Raw genomic sequence first — 16,821 nt, 5'->3', positions numbered from 1 at the left:
ACCAGCAGGGCTGACAATCCCCAAACATATAACATTCATATAACATAAATGGTAGTACAGGTAGTCCTCGACTTACAACCACATTGGAGCCAAAAAATTATGTTGCCAAGTAAGACATTTGTTAAGTGAGTTTTGCCCCATTTTACAACCTTTCTTGACACAGTTGTTAAGTGAATCACTGCAGTTGTTAAGTTAGTAATACGGTTGTTAAGTGAATCTGGTTTCCCCATTTAATTTTGCATGTCAGAAGGTCACTAAAGGTGATCACATGACCCCAGAACACTGCAACTATCATAAATAGTTGCTAAGCATCTGAATTTTGATCATGTGACCATGGGGATGCTGCAATGGTTATAAATGTGAAAAATGGTCATAAGTCACTTTTTCAGTGCCATTATAACTCTGAATGGTCACTAAGTGAACTGTTGCAAGTCAAGGACTACCTGTACACATATAAATCCCTATGAATAACATTGGACTGAACAGGCCAGAAAGTTCTTCACCCAAAAGGCTATAAAATCTATGAGGCAAAAGTGGCAGAATTTTAAGCTACACAGCAAGCAATATATATATATATATACCTATGAACATGTAAAATAATTCATTCAATTATACCATACTTTACCATGAGCCTATAAGCAACATTTTTTAAAAAGATCCTATTTGTTCAGTAATTGCAGAGCATATTAAATCTCACAACTATCCTACGGAACAGAGTGAAAGACTTTAACAGAGAATTACAGTTTCTAGTTTTTCTTAGTAGAGAGCTTATAGACCAGTGGTGGCGAACCTATGGCATGCGTGCCAGAGGCGGCACTCGGAGCCCCCTCTGTGGGCATGCATGCCATCGCCCCAGTCCTGCCTCCCCCTATGGCCCCCTCCTCACCAGCAGCCCCCCCAGAGGAGATATGCGCCCCAATTGTGGCCTGTGTGGAGCAGCACAGCCAAGAACATGGCAGCCGGGCAGCAGGTACAAGACTCCGCCCCTGTGCCCCGCAGCATCATCTGCTGCATGGCCGCCATGATGCTGCAGGGCCGCCTGGGCGATCTGCTGCAGTGGGCTGTGGAGGTGGTAGATGGCTCTGGGGGGGCAGGGCAGAGTGGGTGGGGCAGGAGGTGGGGTGGAGTAGGCGAGGCAGGGGGCAGAGCAGAATGGGCAGGGCAGGGGGCGGAGTGGTCTTTGGGCACTCTAGTCTAAAAGATTTGCCATCACTGTTATAGACAGTAAAGCAGTGGGTGCTGACAGTGTAAATATATACAAGGCTACTCCGGTATCAAACTGGGAATTCCTCTGACATTTTCCACAGTTTATTAAGTATACCTTACAACAAGGGATCAGCACGGTTTTCACCTGATGAACAGCACTATGTGCTCTTGCTTGATGGCATGGGTTTAATGGCTAAAATTCATTAATCCAGAATGCTGGTGATATGAGTGACCTCATGAAATCATTATGCAAGTAGCTATTAGTATTTTTATTGTGAGGTTTCTAGAAGGACACCAGGTTTGCAGGCATCATCTACACTGAGTATCACTTCCTCAGCCTTGGGAGGAGTAGGTTGCTTTATTCACTTTATTATGGAGTTTACAGGTTTCAAATCCTTAGAACATTTGTAGCTTGTGGCTAATCTGAGAAGAATACAAGGAAGAAGGAAGAAGCAATATAATTAAGCTTAGGATAAAGGAATCAAACAGTCTGTCCAAATCTGATCCTTGTCTCTTTTGCTCACCAATTCTTCCTCACTGCCATCTTTGCTTATACACCCAGGCTATTAATATTACCTCCCTAGAGGGAACTTTCCAAAGGTTTATATAACAATTATAATAATAATAAAGTGGTTCAGCAAACAATGTTTATTTCTGAACATTATGTTCCTCTTTTTCCATCTGGGGCATGCTACGTTGCCAAGGTTTTCCTGGCTAGGTACTTCCTGTACCATCAAAATGATCAACATAGAGAAAACCAAAAAACAGCTTGCAAGACAGTCACTGTTACTGTAAGAGCTGGGTCACCCCGATGCAGTTCAAATTCGCAGTAGGGTACTCTTTGGTTCAGTTGTAAACTCTCTTTTGTTAGTTAACGTAAATGTATTAAAGTGTTGTTTTTATATAATGTATTTATATATAATGTATTTAATCAATGTAAGTAAATCTATCCACTGTACAAACATATATATTATACACATAGATCACTTAAAAACAGCATTACATAGCCAATAATAAGAATATCATCCACCAATGTTAGAGAAACATAGGCCATGTGAGGTCACAACTTACTCTTTAAGAATATTCTTTGGATTACACATGCTGAGATACATAAAAGAGAAAGGCGAGGGGTCATGACTTTTTTTGTTTGGTTACTATTAAAATGTATTTTCTAGGACTCTTTTAACCTTGTCATTCCAATTCTCTATAATCTACCTTAAAATGTGGATTTATATTCATTTTCCAAAATTAGAGACAGAGTGCAGTCTACATATTGCCCAGAAATAAGTCCAATGAGTGACTTCACTGGGTTTCTTCTCTAGTAGATAAATATTTATTAATATTCTATTTTTGTTACATGAGATTGGAAGAGATGACAGCAGAAATCAAAATTGGAGGTCAAATCACTTCCATTCTGAGATATGCAGATGACAAGACTTAATAACAGTAAAGAAGGTTTAAAAGAAAGCATGAAAACTATTTTTTGCAAAATAAAATTGGAAAATGATGCTTAGTAAATTCATAATTGATGGTAAAGAGGTGATGGTCCTATATCATTTCATTTTCATGAGTTCAACAAAAGATAGAATGGACAGTGTGCTGAAAAAGTAAGTAAGAAGATTAATCCTAGGGAAGAAGGCAGTGGCAAACTTATACAAAATGATGAAAAATGAGGATCAGCACAAATTCCTATCTTAAACTTTAACCCAAACCATGGTATCCCCTCTCATACAATCCATTAATATATCCTGAGACAATTCCGCACATGCCTTTCATTCCTCCAACCATCAACACTCTCCTTCCTTAAAACACCTTGTTTTTCCTGCTACCATTCACAAAATGAAACGCTGATTTCTATTGATTCTTTCACTATAAAATCTCTTTAGTCTCAAGTCTGGACTAAGGTGTTTTGCCTATTGAAGCAGTAGAGCTCAAATCAAATCTTTATTATAGTCATAGTTCACCTTACAATCAGTAGAGTAATTGTCCCTCAGCCAGCAACAAAATGAATTGTACTCAAGACTGGCAAAATTAGTTGAACTTGTGCTGCAGAAAATTTAATAAATGCTTCCCCCATGAAAAAGCACTATATCAACTATAACATATTATGAAGTAACAATGTTCTACTCTTTTTTGACTCCCAAAATCAGTCATAGCAAGTGTCTCATTTTAACAAATAACAGAAACAACTCCCCACTTTTATTGCCATTAAATCTAAACACTTGTAATTTCAACAGAATGCATGTTTCACCAGTCTCATACACTACTTAGAAATTACACAGCACAAAATTTCTTCTAATGTGTGTTTTGTTAATAATATTGCATGGGACTTGTTATCAAATGCACTAGCTAATTTATCTATGATGCTAGACCTAGCTATAAAGAACTTGCTTCCACATGCATGAATCTATTGAAGATCTGACCTGGTGATCTCACTGTTAACAGATGCTGACAGAAGTATGGAAGACAGCTTTATTTATGGTGGCTTTATTTTTATCCTCTTCTTCGATTCATTTTAATTGTGTTTTTAAATGCTTTTAGTTCCATTTGGCTATTGAATAATTTTAAATATATTAGCATTGCTATCTGTTTCCAAGGTTTTTTTTTCATTCATTATTTCATTGTTTTTGTTGTTTTAAAAATTATAAATTATTTTCAAGTTTTAAACTGTAAGTTATACATACACACACACAAAATCTCTCATTTCATCTATTGAGGGAAGTTGGTTGTTTAACTAGTTACAGTTGAGTCACCTTTTCTCAGTATTTCTAATAGAAAATCAACAGAATATGGCTGCCAACCCAGCATCAAAAAGGAAACTCTAAAATATAGGTACTAACCACTATATTACCCAGAATTATTAATGAATTTAATACATTAAAAAGCCAATAATCAGGGGGAAAAGGGATCAGCAACTTGTCTCTTTATTGAGCGGAGCAAAACAATCAGCAAAATTAACCAGGAATATGGAAATGGTAGACTTGTCTCTATTGATAGATCTCTGATGATTTGCAGTAGATCTTCATTAACCTCTGACTAGTAAGCAAAAGCAGAAATGAAAAAAAGAAAATGCAAAACTCCTTTCTGGCTGGATTTGTGCTAAGTCGCCTACCAGACTAAGCTTTTCTTTTCTATAAAACAGAAATATTTGTTGGTTCCCCTGCCCAAATTATTCTAGAATTCTCCTGATGTATGAGAATTCAGGAAACACATTTTATGGCCAGTTCATGCATATGAAAGATACATAGATGCAATTGATGACTAGTCCCTTTCACACCATGCTCCATCTTGCTCTAACCACAAATATTTTCATTTTAGTTTATGGTCAAGCAACCTACCACAATTGTATCAGAAACTTTCAGGTTCTGATAAAAATCCTAAATCTATCTATCCCTTAACTAGAAGTATGAAGTCAGACTTAAGTTTCCATTTCTTCTGAAGGGTTTCTTCTAATACATTTGCCATTTTCTATACTTCTGCTCTATGAGTTTGGTTCTAGCTTTCTTTGCGACTCTTCCTGCTTACTACCATTCTCTACGTCCTACCTTCTTAGACTCCCTCCTTTTTTTACCCAGCTACCTCTGGTAACTGGAGCAGAGCTACTCAATCAATGGCAAAGATGCTTCTGACTACCCCGCCTCTCTGGAACTTAGCCAAACTAATCCCCTTTGTCACTGCAACTCTACATTTATTGTACTGCAACACAAAAGATTTAGCTTGCAGGATTTAGCTTCTTCTCGATGTAGGTTGCAGATTTTAGTTTTTACATGATGTAAAATTTGGGTAGCATCTCAGTTTATTTGTTTAAAAAGAGTGAAGTGTTTCTATAGGAATTGCTCTAAAGCAGGGGTGTCAACTGCCGGCCCATGGGCCGGATGCATCATGGTGAAACCGTGTCCACCCCATTGCCAGCAATAGAAAAAAAGAAGTGATACGACGTGACACATCACATGACATTGCGAGTTTGACACCTCTGCTCTAAAGGATATGCCAGTCTTTTTAAAGTGAATTGTTACCTTTTGTGAATTGTCTCAAACAAAATAAAAATATCCCAAGATAATCTGTCAAGTGTAAAAAAATATTACTTTAAAGAAAACACAAGGACATTTCACAGGTTGAAATTTATATGTATATATTGATCTTGAAGTATTATCATTTCTGAGATACTATACTGCCATTTTTAAACTATTACAGAAAAAGTAGAATGCAGAACTCAGATGCATGAAAACCACAAGTAGTCATTTTTCATCTGACCACCTGCTGGTCTTCAAGTTAATGAGATTAAACTGACCATGATTTCCCATCTGAGACTTGCAGGCCTGTTGTACAGTTTCAAAATGCAGGCTTTACAGAAATCCTGTACGTGCAAATACACAGAGGTGTGAGTTCTAAAGAGGGGAAACTGGCAAGTGTGCCGGCTGTACGAAGCTCTATGAGTCCAGAAATAGCAAATGATAAGCACACTATAGTTGGCTGGTGACATACTCATATCTCTAGTGTTAACATCTACAACTGTTATGAACAACCAAACTGGGGGGAGGGGGAATTCTTAAAATGCAAGCTATTGTCCCAATGATGGAATGATGACATCTAAAAGTTAGCTATGATACCTACAGTTATAGAAGTTTTACCATTATATTTGAATGTAGAGCAAGGATGAATCACATGTTGTGACCTGGAATGAATTTTAGGCAAAATCATGAGTCTTTTAGCTTGCCACTTTTAATCTGTGAAACCATTTTTACCCCATTACATTGGCCCGGCCCACCCAGTTAATCAGGAAGGGTATTTCTTGGCTCAGTGATTAGAATGTAGTATTGCAGGCTACTTCTGTTGACTGCCAACTGCAAGCAGTTTGGCAGTTCAATTCCCACTGGCTCAAGGTTGACTCAGCCTTCCATCCTTCTGAGGTTGGTAAAATGAGGATCCAGATTGTCAGGGGGCAATATGCTGAATCTGTAAAACCGCTTAGAGAGGGCTGTAAAGCACTGTGAAGCGGTATGTAAGTCTAAGTGCTATTGCTATTTTGCAGACCCATCAGTTAAAGAATTTCTTACTGGGGTCCAGTAAGAAAGCCTTTCTGCCATCCCCCCCATGTTTTGAAACATTCTCCCCCCAGAAATGAAGTAGACCCCCCCCCCACTCTCCAGGGTTTTTGAAAATATCTTAAGACCTGGCCCTGCCAACTCACTTGGGCTCTCAGAGGAGCACACAGCAGCCAGGTTGGTTAGCATCTTGAAGCCCCCTGCCTTTTTTTAAATTTTCAATTTTAATTATTGTATTTTTGTTTCATTGCCTAATATAATATTCATATGTGGTTTTTATGTTTTTATGTTTAATTGTATATCACCCAGGGTCACTTTGTGAGTGATGGGTGGTTTCCAAATTAGTGTCCTATCCTGAATATCAGCCAGTTAGAAAGATTACGTTAAAGGACTTTCCAGTTTGCCATTGGAACCTTATCTCATTTTTCCTCTAAAACTAACTGATCACTTGTTGCTTACCTGAGTGCTAAGTATATAATTATACCAAAAACTATAATGTTCTCATATTCTAAATAAACTATTAAATTTTAAATGTTTAATGTAAACTTTTAAAAAACATGTTGACCAACCTATTGTTATCTCAGAAGTCTGCTTGTTAAGAAATGATGTCCCATACACTCAGAGATACCTGAGAAGTTAATGTAAGTACAGCATTTCCAGGGAATGGAACACAATTTTGCCAGGCACATAAGACAATCAAGCATTCAGTCTCTCTGCCAAATTAATGAAACAAATAATAATAGTAATAGGCATGTTGAATGTAATCCCAAAGCATATGGAGCACTGCGTGAATACCAGCATTGACAAAAGCACCATCAGTCAATTGCAAATCACAGCTTTACTTGGAACAGCTTTCATCCAGCAACAATACCTTGAACATCACCAAAAACAACATCTGTGTATCCCAGGTTTTTGGGAAAGACTCAAATAGTAATAATAATAATAAGTCAAAGAGAACTCAGCTGAAGTTTCAGTTCAGAGAAAAAAAGAACATCCCTATCCCAAAACATAATTTTCCTTAAATATCACATCAAGCAAAGGAATTCTAAAGCCATAAACAATAAGAAATCTAAAACAATTTTGGAATGATAATAGTTAACAATTCAAAACAACATTCCCAGATCATGTAATTTTTTTAATCTGTTTGGGGAAAAATGTCTAGAATGATCTGTTTGTGACAATGCAACAGAACACTCTAGATATTTAGTATTCTGCGAATATTTTAGAAGGCCTAAAATAAATAATACTGTGGTTTTTTTTAGGATGCTAGCTGCCCAAGTAAGGATATACTACTGGACAAAACAAATTAGGACTAGGAAAAAATGTGTAAGTCCTATTCAGTTTTCTCCCTAGAGAATTAATTCTGTTTTCTTAAGAGTACGAAGATTATCAAAGTCACCACCATTCTCATCTTACTTTTCAATATATTATTTTACTTCTCATCCAAATTCTACAGTAAGCTGATCTATTTTCATAGCCATTTGAGAGCTATTGTTTGTTTCTTTTTCTTCTGTTCTAATTAAAAATTTAAAAAGCCTTTTTAGTTCGGAATTATATTTACTGTGATTTTTGTGCATTTAAGGCACCAAGAAACAATTTGTTTTAGGGAATTTGGTAACTTATTTCAAAAAATCTAATCCATAACCTTACTTATCACGTAGCATGGTTAACACCAAGTCATATTGAGAGATAGTCTTAAATAAACATCGACAGTGTGGAAACATGAAAATCACTGGTTCAACTGATAAGGTGATGCTTCTGCATTTCTCAAAAGATGTTTCATGAGTGGAAAAGTATTTTGCTGAGCTATTTGCCCTTCAGTGATATGATTAAAGTGTCACAACCATTTTGCTTTATGAAAGACTCAGAATTCCATTCATGCCAAATGAAGGCCATACATAACACATTTATCTCTGTTTGAGCATAAGAGACTCCAGGACTATATATAATGCTCACTGAAGCTGCAGAATATCTCCAACAATTTACATTATTCATCTACCACTACTAGAACAATTGCGTTAAAGAATGGCCCAGAGAAACCCAGGTGGTTTTACTCCAAAGAAGTTCTTCATTAATAAAAGAATGACTTAGGAATAATTTGGTACTTGTAAACAACCATAACAGATCAATTATTCTGGCTGTACCTGGCTCTTATAAATAACCTTCAGCTGTCTTCATCTTGATAATATCAAAAACTTATTCTACATATCCTCTTGCAAAATTCAAATGTGAGGCTTTTCAGGGATTATCACATAGCATCAGAGCTACCTGAACAATAGTTGACTTCCTTAATGAAAAAAAGAGTTTCAAATTTTCCCATTGCTCATAGCACTTTTTTCTTGTGTGTGGCATTTTTTTTCTGCCCTTGTTTGAAATGTATGCAACAACAATGGCAACTGTAGCTATTGACAAAGTGTGGATTGTGGCCAAACTGCTTTTAAGGAGATCTTTCCTCTCACTGAGACACACTCCACTCCACTGAGGCAGCAAAACAACCCATAAGTGCAAAGTGTTCCACCTTGATGAAGAGCTAAGTTCACCCAACCTGCCTCAATTGGCCAATGTACCTTGTAAACAGCAGTGAAAGGAAGTAAAGCAGCTGCTCCACTCCATGAATTAAAAGCATGGCATAATTTCATGGGTGACGAAACAAGCTGCTTTGGTTCCACGCAACTTCTGAATAAAATTCAAAGTGCTGGTAATATCTATAAAGCCCTGTCTGACACAGGGCCTTATCCCACTTGTCTCCAGTCATTTCTGCCTACCCAAACCAATATGTTTCGGCAGAGTAGGTGTGCTAAGGAGAAACCTCCTGACAGTTAGAACAATTAACCAGTGGAACAACCTGCCTCCAGAAGTTGTGAATGCTCCAACATAGGAAGTTTTTAAGAAGAGATTGGACAAACATTTGTCTGAAACGGTATAGGCTCTCCTGCTTAAGCACGGGGTTGGACTAGAAGACCTCCAAAGTCCCTTCCAAATCTGATGTTCTGTCCTGTCATGTTCCATTTGTCATCTTGTAGAATTGAAGTAGCATGTCCTCTCTGTTGTGACCCCTTTGCAACAGCATCCCACCAGAGAAGGGTGGCATCCTCTCTTCTAGGATTCTGGAAAGCTCTGAAAACCTATTATTGTTTGCCTAGAGCAGGGGTCTTCAAACTTGGCCCTTTTATGACTTGTGGACTTCAACTCCCAGAATTCCTCAGCCAGGCACGCTAGCTGAGGAATTCTGGGAGTTGAAGTCCACAAGTCATGAAAGGACCAAGTTTGAAGACCCCTGGCCTAGAGCCTAAAGCCAATTTTTGTTGTCTATAAGATTATTTTAGTCTGAGCTGTCAATTTGGTTTAATGTTGTGATGTATTTTTAATGGTTTTCTAGTTCTGTACACTGCCCAGAGTCTATTGGAGTTCATTGGCTACTAAATTCAATTAAACAAACAAAATATAAACAAAGTCACTGAGGGCTAACATATAAACCTTCCTGTTGCAGAGCCAGAATTTCAGCAAATCTGGAACATGGATGCTTTCAGTATGTCCAATGACAGTGTTTTGTAAGGGGTATATGTGTATGTATATTTGTTCATCTGGGGTATCATATAATGCAAAATACTGTTCGTATTAAATACGCACAAGCCTGCTTTTATAGGTATCATCAAAAGAGTCCATTTAATTTGTAAGATTCCTTTTTTTATTAAGTCAATTTTATAAGATTGTTCTTTCGCGATATTGCTCCATCATAACCTCTCCTGAGACAAGTGCTCATGCCTAGCTGAATTTCTAACAGAACCCTGGACCTTACCACAAATCTACTAATTCAGTCATTCACACTTGGTAGCTGATTTACTAACAACTCATAATCAGCCTTCCTCAATTTCAAATGTGTTGGACCAACTGCCTTACTTTCCAGCAGGATCTACTGGCCGGACGTTTGGGGAATTGTGGCTCACTGCATTCAGAGAATTTCAAACTGATGATCACTCTTCATGCAGCGTTCTTCTATTTTCATTGCCACTTGCATGTCTTCATATTCCGTTTCCAACTTCTCGATGTGAAATATTTTATATGAGAATATAATTTTCAAATTTTCGAACCAGGACAACGTCAGGAAGCATGGTCTTTGGTACTTTTTCAACTTTCTCACATGACTAAATTTGAACGATCTCAGAAATAGTTTTAGCCATTTAAACTGACTTGCATAGGCAAAGGGGGAAGAGACAGATGGTTAAACCCACATTTTGTTTTTGTGAATTTATACAGCTCTGCTTTCTAGGACTTTTTTGAAAACAGCAGGGAGACCCAAATTCAGCACAAAACTGGGCAATCCCCAGTCAAAAATACTTTTGATAAAACTATCCATAAATAAAAAATCAGCTTTCCCCAACTGTAGATTGCAAGTCCCAGAAATCCAGCCATTTGGACATGCTGCTTACCATAAGGAGAACTGCAGTCAGAAAGCTCAGATTTCAGAACGGGAAAGCTATCCTAGAGTCTGATTTGCAGCACGTACAGCAAGGCTCCAACTGACTTTCAAACTATAAGTATGCCGAGCAATTGCAATTGAGCCAGCCCTAACAAAAGCAAGCAAACAAATAAGCATCGATCTCATGTACCATGCTAAGCCATGGTTTATTTGGTGAATAGGTCAATACCATACCATGCGATGCCATAAACCATGATTTAGAAACCACAGTGACTGTATTTACATAGGCACTAAGTCAGTTGCACTATGTGGGACCAATCTAGAAGCACCAGAAAAAACAGGATATGGGAGGAATTTGTTCCATCCCAAGATAAGTCATAGGAAAATCAGCTGACCATACACCTAAATCCAACATTTGCTTTTATTTATAAGATGATTCACAACTCATTCAACTGGGTTACAAGCAGGGCTAACTCTGTATTTCAGAAAGCCTTTGTATATGTTGGATCTCTTCTCTCCTACCCACCTCTCCCCAATCTCTTTTTCCCCTTCATAGCTCCTGCCTCTATCTCTTACTTAAGATCTTAGCTATCAACTGGTTCCCCACCCAGTATCTCAGTAAAAAAAAAAAAAAATCTCTGCAGCAGAAAGGTACTTTCAGTAAAGAGTCTAATCAGTGTTTGGTTCCACTCTACTTCTTCTGACCATTATCTTAGATTACAGCATTATACCCAATAACAAAACTGCATATTGTATTTAGAGTAAGTTAAGATGCTGATAAACTGGAATAGAGTGGAAATAAGATCAGTTCAGCTTCACTGAAAATTATGGCTACCCACAGAGTCACATCATTTCTCTAGGCATGACAATCCCTGATGACAAACGCAACTGGTAACATTCTCTTTAGGAAGATTACTCTTACAAGAGAAGATGTCCGCTTTTCTTCAAATGAAATCAACTTTAAATTATCTGTAGCATTGTCTACAGAGATTCTCAATCATTCAGGTCATGGTTTTCCCAAAGGAGTTTCTTGGATTTTGTTTTTTTCGTGAAAACGTTTTGCTTCTAGTCAAAGAAGCTTCTTCACCTCAACTGAAGCACCTTTGGAATATTTGTAGTATTACAAAATAATACCGTTTACAGGATTATTCTGTTTCGGCACCCTGCCCCTCCAAATAAAATTCAGACTGTGAAACCTAAATGCTTTTTGGATTTCAACTTTTGAAACATTTTAAATGCACATTATCTTTTAAAAAATTAAATTATTTAAGATAGATCTGTATAACAAGCTTTATTTTGGACTTGCTAGTTAGATTTTCTGTGTCTCAAACTGTATTTTTTCAGCAGCAGTGTGGCAAGGAAGAAAGATTACTATGTCTGATGGAATAGAAATCAGTGCAAGAAAAGGCCAGTTAGTCATGTAGAGCAGCAATACCTTACACAGCAATGCCAATGAATTGTGTTCAAAGTCATGAGATCTTGAAACCCATTGTACCATTTGCTTTTTTTCTGAAATGGGGGCTGAGATTCTAGAAATTCAAATTATATAAATCATGTTAGGCTTGGAATTCCACATATATGTACAAGTTCTATAGAGTCATTTTATCTGCAGCACTAATCTGCCCCCACAAGCTCACTAATCCTTCATTCAAAATCAAAAGGTCCCCTTTTCTCCTTCCTTTCCATTAACTTCCTTTCCATTAGACTACAAAAGTTTTGGAAGTGATTCCCCAAATGATTCCAAAAATTGTTACCATCTTGTAATTTTAGCATGAAAGAACAGGAATATTAATAAATATATAACTGGAAAGTAAGCAATTGACTTATTGTCATGAAATGTCAGCATTAAGCAAAATTAAGTCAAGGTGAGTTTCTGTCCTACCTCTCCCAACTGGGAGTGTGGCTCCCATCAATCTGCTCAATAGCCAAGAGAGGTTTTCAGCCTAGAAGAAGATATGCACCTTTGAACTCATTCACAGGCTTCCTTTTCATCAACACATCATTTTTACCTGCCACAGCAAGATGATTCCATAGATGGACTCCAGCTGTTGCTGCTTCTGCTGTGCAATGGTGACTCCTAACACAAGCATGTGGATGCCACAAGAAATGGCTGAGATAAGGACAATGGGCATGAGATGCAAGGGGAGGGTGAGGAAGAAGGAGAAGACAAAAAAGGCCTGCCATCCAACTGTGTCACTGGCCTCGTGGTAGCAGGCAAAATTCAAGCCCAAGTAGCAGAATATCTGAGCAGCTATCAGTATCCACAGAATGTATGGCATGAATTTCCGGGTGACACGATCAGGCAGCAGTTCATACTTGCATAGTATAAAGAGGAGGATCTGGGCAGCCAGTCCCACTGATGCTGCCACAGTAGGTGCCAGCTTCTCTGAAGTGTACACCACTGTGCACATGATGATAACGTAGCAATCAAAGAGGGCTGCAAAGACCACCAGGACCAGCAAAGTCTCATGACGCTGCCTCCGGAAGTAAGTCTGGTAGAGGTTCTCCAAGGACTCAGGGGTGAACGTGAGTCGCATAAAACGGGGCAGACAGAGGCAAGAACCTGAGTTCCTCACCGTCACCTCATGGGTCCGGCTGACCCCATGCTCTGGGTCAGAAGGCAAGCTGACTGAATAGTCTGCAGAATACTCTACTGAGTATTCAGGCTCAGAGAATGCCCTATTCCGAGGCATCCTGCTGGTTTCCACCACCCAATCTTTATAAACTTTGTGAAGAGAATCTGCCTAGAAGCCAAAAGTTACCTCAGCGACAGTTCAGCTTCCAGTAATCTGGAAGGCATGGAAGCTTTAGGAGCAGGTATTCAGTGCCTTCTTCCAGTGTCAACCTTCAAGATGTCATCTTCCCAACACATGACAGCCCCTGACTGAGAGAGAAATATATTAGCAGGGGGAAAAAGACAGACTCTTTTCGCTTCAAGTCTGACCTACTATAACATAGGTTGAATCTTTACCAACATCCAGCTCTACAAATCATCACCCTCGGCTGTCACTCCCATTTCTCTTTGACACTTGTAGTAAGAATATATTAAAAATTAACATTTTGCAAACACAAGTAATTATATTATATGACTAAGTTTCAGAAGCATTTTATTAAAAAGCTTAGATAGTCTGGTTTTCATAATTTTAGGCATCAAAGCAACTGGCTTCTAAAAATATAGGAAGATAGAGCAAAGTTAATTCTCCAACCAATTTTCTTCTTTCTAGCTTGTTTCATGCCAGTGCCCCTAAATCAGTAATCGTGTTCACGCAGTGTTTCATCTGGGTTAACAAAACTCAATGGCTATATATTCACAGTATTTACAGGCACTGCTCAAACAAGCTACATTATGGCTGATATAATGTCCTGGTTTCACAGCATACTGAACCACAGTTGACCTAATCTGATTTAAACCTTGTCTGGGCAAATTCACTTGATAAATACAGAAAAAGAAAATTTGGGGGCAAATATTAGATTAATTCCCTCTTGCTAATTTATAGCAATTATCCAGATCTGATCAGAAAAGCGTGCTGAATCCATAAGGAAAGGTAAAGTAGAAGGAATGGTAGTAAGTTCGCCACCCTCCCACAATCTTCCTCAGTTTTTCCATCAAGTCCAGTATCTACCTGCTCAGTTTCATATTCACAGAAAACTGCTCTCCCTTCTTACCAGTTTTCTCAGTGGTGACTGCAGAAGTAAGTTGGTTGAAATCTTTGGATCAGGCCCCATTGAAATGTCGTCTACGCTTATGTGTGATATTCAGCTTTCTCCCATACAGAGAGGAAGTGACAAAGGTGGGTACCAACTCTTCCAAGAGTCTTCTTACATCCTCTTCCTGACTGGCACTTTGAGATGGAGAGCTTGACAAAGGGGGAAATGAAGCCTTTTCAGCAGCAACCCAGCCCAAATAAAGCCACCATCTTTTCAGAAGAACCCCGTTTTCTTTTCAGCAGAAAGGTCCAGCTCAGCTATGCCCCTTTCTCAGTCTTCTCTATTCATCCATCTTACATAGAGCCTCTGGATTCATCTGTATTTCAGGTTTGGGACCTGGGATTTAGGATCAGCTTTCTCTTTCTTGCTCTCCCCTAAGGTGTGCGGTTATTTCTGCCACTGGATGACCCACGTTCCTGCTGCTGTGTGTGAGTTTGTGTGTGTCCCTGCACAAAAGGGAGAGATTTTTTTTTAAAGGTCCCCTCCCTGAGCTGCAGGCAAAGAAAAAGGAGGAGCAAAGCAAGGCCTCTTCGCGAACGATCAAGGAGACCGAGGGTGGCGGTGGAGATGGAAGGAACTCAAAAAAGTGCCAAACGAACACCCACATGTATCAAAACGCTCAGCTACAGAGGGCTGAGAGCTGACTTCCCTCTAGCCCTCCGAAAAACGCCACACAGCACAAGCCAAGACGGAGAATCTTCCAATGGCTGAGGGTGCAGGGTCGGGAATTGCCGGACTTCTGTACCCAAGAAACTCTGGAGTGGGAGAAGATTCAAGCCAAGAGGCATCTCTCTGGATCTCCTAACCAGGAACCTGGCGAAAGAGGAAGATGCCTTTTCTTTCCCAGCCCTCACAGCCCGAGTTGCAATCGCTTCCAGGCTCGCTCTGAGGGCGCAAAAGCGGGGCGGGTTGGGCGAGCTTGCCGTCGGACCTCGCCCGCTCTCCTCGGGTGATTCGGTGGCCCTTTGCCAAGCTTGGACATCGGATCTCCCCAGCCCGCGAAAAAGGATCGCTTCAGGAACCGCACGGCCTCTGTTCTCCGGCGGCGGCGGCGGCGGCGGCGGTTCTCCTCACAGGCGCAAGCGCCTAGCGCCAAAGAGTAGGCTGCCGAGCCGACAGCCGAGACAACCCCACCCCTGCCGGCCCGTTTCCTCGGCCTCTCCCACGCTCTGCTTCGGTACTGGAGAGCCTGGGAAAGGAAAGCCGGCACAGCTGCCCAAATCCCACCCTTTTTCTCTCGGCCCCTTGGAGAACTAACCCTTTGTGCTCTGGGCCAACATCCTAGCAGGAAGGACCCGCAGCTTACCTGGGGCCACTCCTGTTTTTCCCCGCCATGCGTTAATATATTAAGATGCTCAAAGCTCCACCGTCCTAATCTCCACTAAACTTTCTAGAAAGATAACCTGGGCACCTTCGGCAAAGTGCCTTGCCATCATTTAATGAACTCTCGGTTTGAACCTGAGAATTTAAAACAGGCCTGGAAAGTTCTAAGAATCGGAAAGAGTAGATTCACGTGTTGCTTAACTAGAATGTCACTTATCTGGCTTTGTTTTTCACATTTTTCATGAAGGCAAGTTATTCCATTGTTGATTGCTCCGTTAGGAAATTTTTCCTTGGTTCTAGGTTGCTTCTCTCCTTGGTTAGTTTTCATCCATTGTTTGTGTTTTGGTGCTTTGGCAAATAGTTTAGACCTCCTTGTCTTTGTAAGAGCCCCTCAAATATTGGAATACTGCTATCATGTCTCCCTAAAGATTGTCTCTTACTTAATCAACACATGGATTCATACATGTAACACTATTCACCATGGACTGATTAGAGATGTTTTGTTGACTAGCAGGAGTCATATGCTATGTTAAGGTAATACCAAAGAAACCATTACACCATGTATGACTTCAATGTGTCTTCACTATGGTTTGTTCAGCCTATATAATGGGAGCATGAATGACCCATCTGTGAGCAATAAGTATTTTAAGTAGCCAACTTTTATCATATTCCTACAATATAAAGCTAGTAAAAACAGTTTATAGAGCCACTAGACTAGAGCCTCTTTGGATGAGTTTGGACCAGTCCCCCTTTTTTTGGCCCAACCCACTTCACAGGGTTGTTTCTGTGGGGAAAAGGGGAGGAGGAAGAAGTATTAGGTATGTTGCCCACCTTGAGTTATTTGTAAAAATAAAGGTGGTAAACAAATAAATGCTATATTGAGTGATGTTTTTGAATGTTAATTTCATCCAGTCCGATGAACTTACAGAATTATTTTAGATACAAGATTCTTTAAAGTGAGGAAATTACACTGCAGTATTAATAAAACAATCCTTTTATAAATATTTATATAAATTCATTACCAGAGCTAATATGTGTTTTAACTACATTAGGGGGTGGTTGAGTCCATTAAATTAGATACTGCATAGAAAATATTTCTGAACTTAAATGCTATTATGC

The 16,821-nt window shown here is 39.3% G+C and overlaps 1 protein-coding gene across 3 annotated transcripts in view; it reads right to left on the bottom strand.

The window, feature by feature from the left end:
* Positions 1–16,530, bottom strand: part of ADCY3 (adenylate cyclase 3) — a 72,086-nt gene extending 55,556 nt beyond the window's left edge. Inside the window, exons 1-2 of one of the 3 annotated variants that reach the window (XM_039345927.1) lie at positions 14,338–16,530; positions 12,681–13,555 (exon numbers count right to left, since the gene is read on the bottom strand). In XM_039345927.1, the coding sequence (XP_039201861.1) occupies positions 12,681–13,364 (684 nt within the window). In that variant the 5' untranslated portion in view covers positions 13,365–13,555; positions 14,338–16,530. Of the gene's footprint in view, positions 1–12,680; positions 13,556–14,294; positions 14,315–14,337 lie in introns of those variants that run through there. The other 2 variants (XM_039345929.1, XM_039345928.1) reach the window with 2 other exon arrangements.
* Between the last annotated feature and the right edge of the window lie 291 nt (positions 16,531–16,821).

This window comes from Crotalus tigris, unplaced genomic scaffold, assembly GCF_016545835.1.
Source record: "Crotalus tigris isolate CLP2741 ecotype Arizona unplaced genomic scaffold, ASM1654583v1 scf7180000017987.690289119674:8195010, whole genome shotgun sequence".
In the NCBI taxonomy this organism is placed as follows: domain Eukaryota; kingdom Metazoa; phylum Chordata; class Lepidosauria; order Squamata; family Viperidae; genus Crotalus; species Crotalus tigris.
This window is presented reverse-complemented; position numbering and strand designations above follow the sequence as displayed.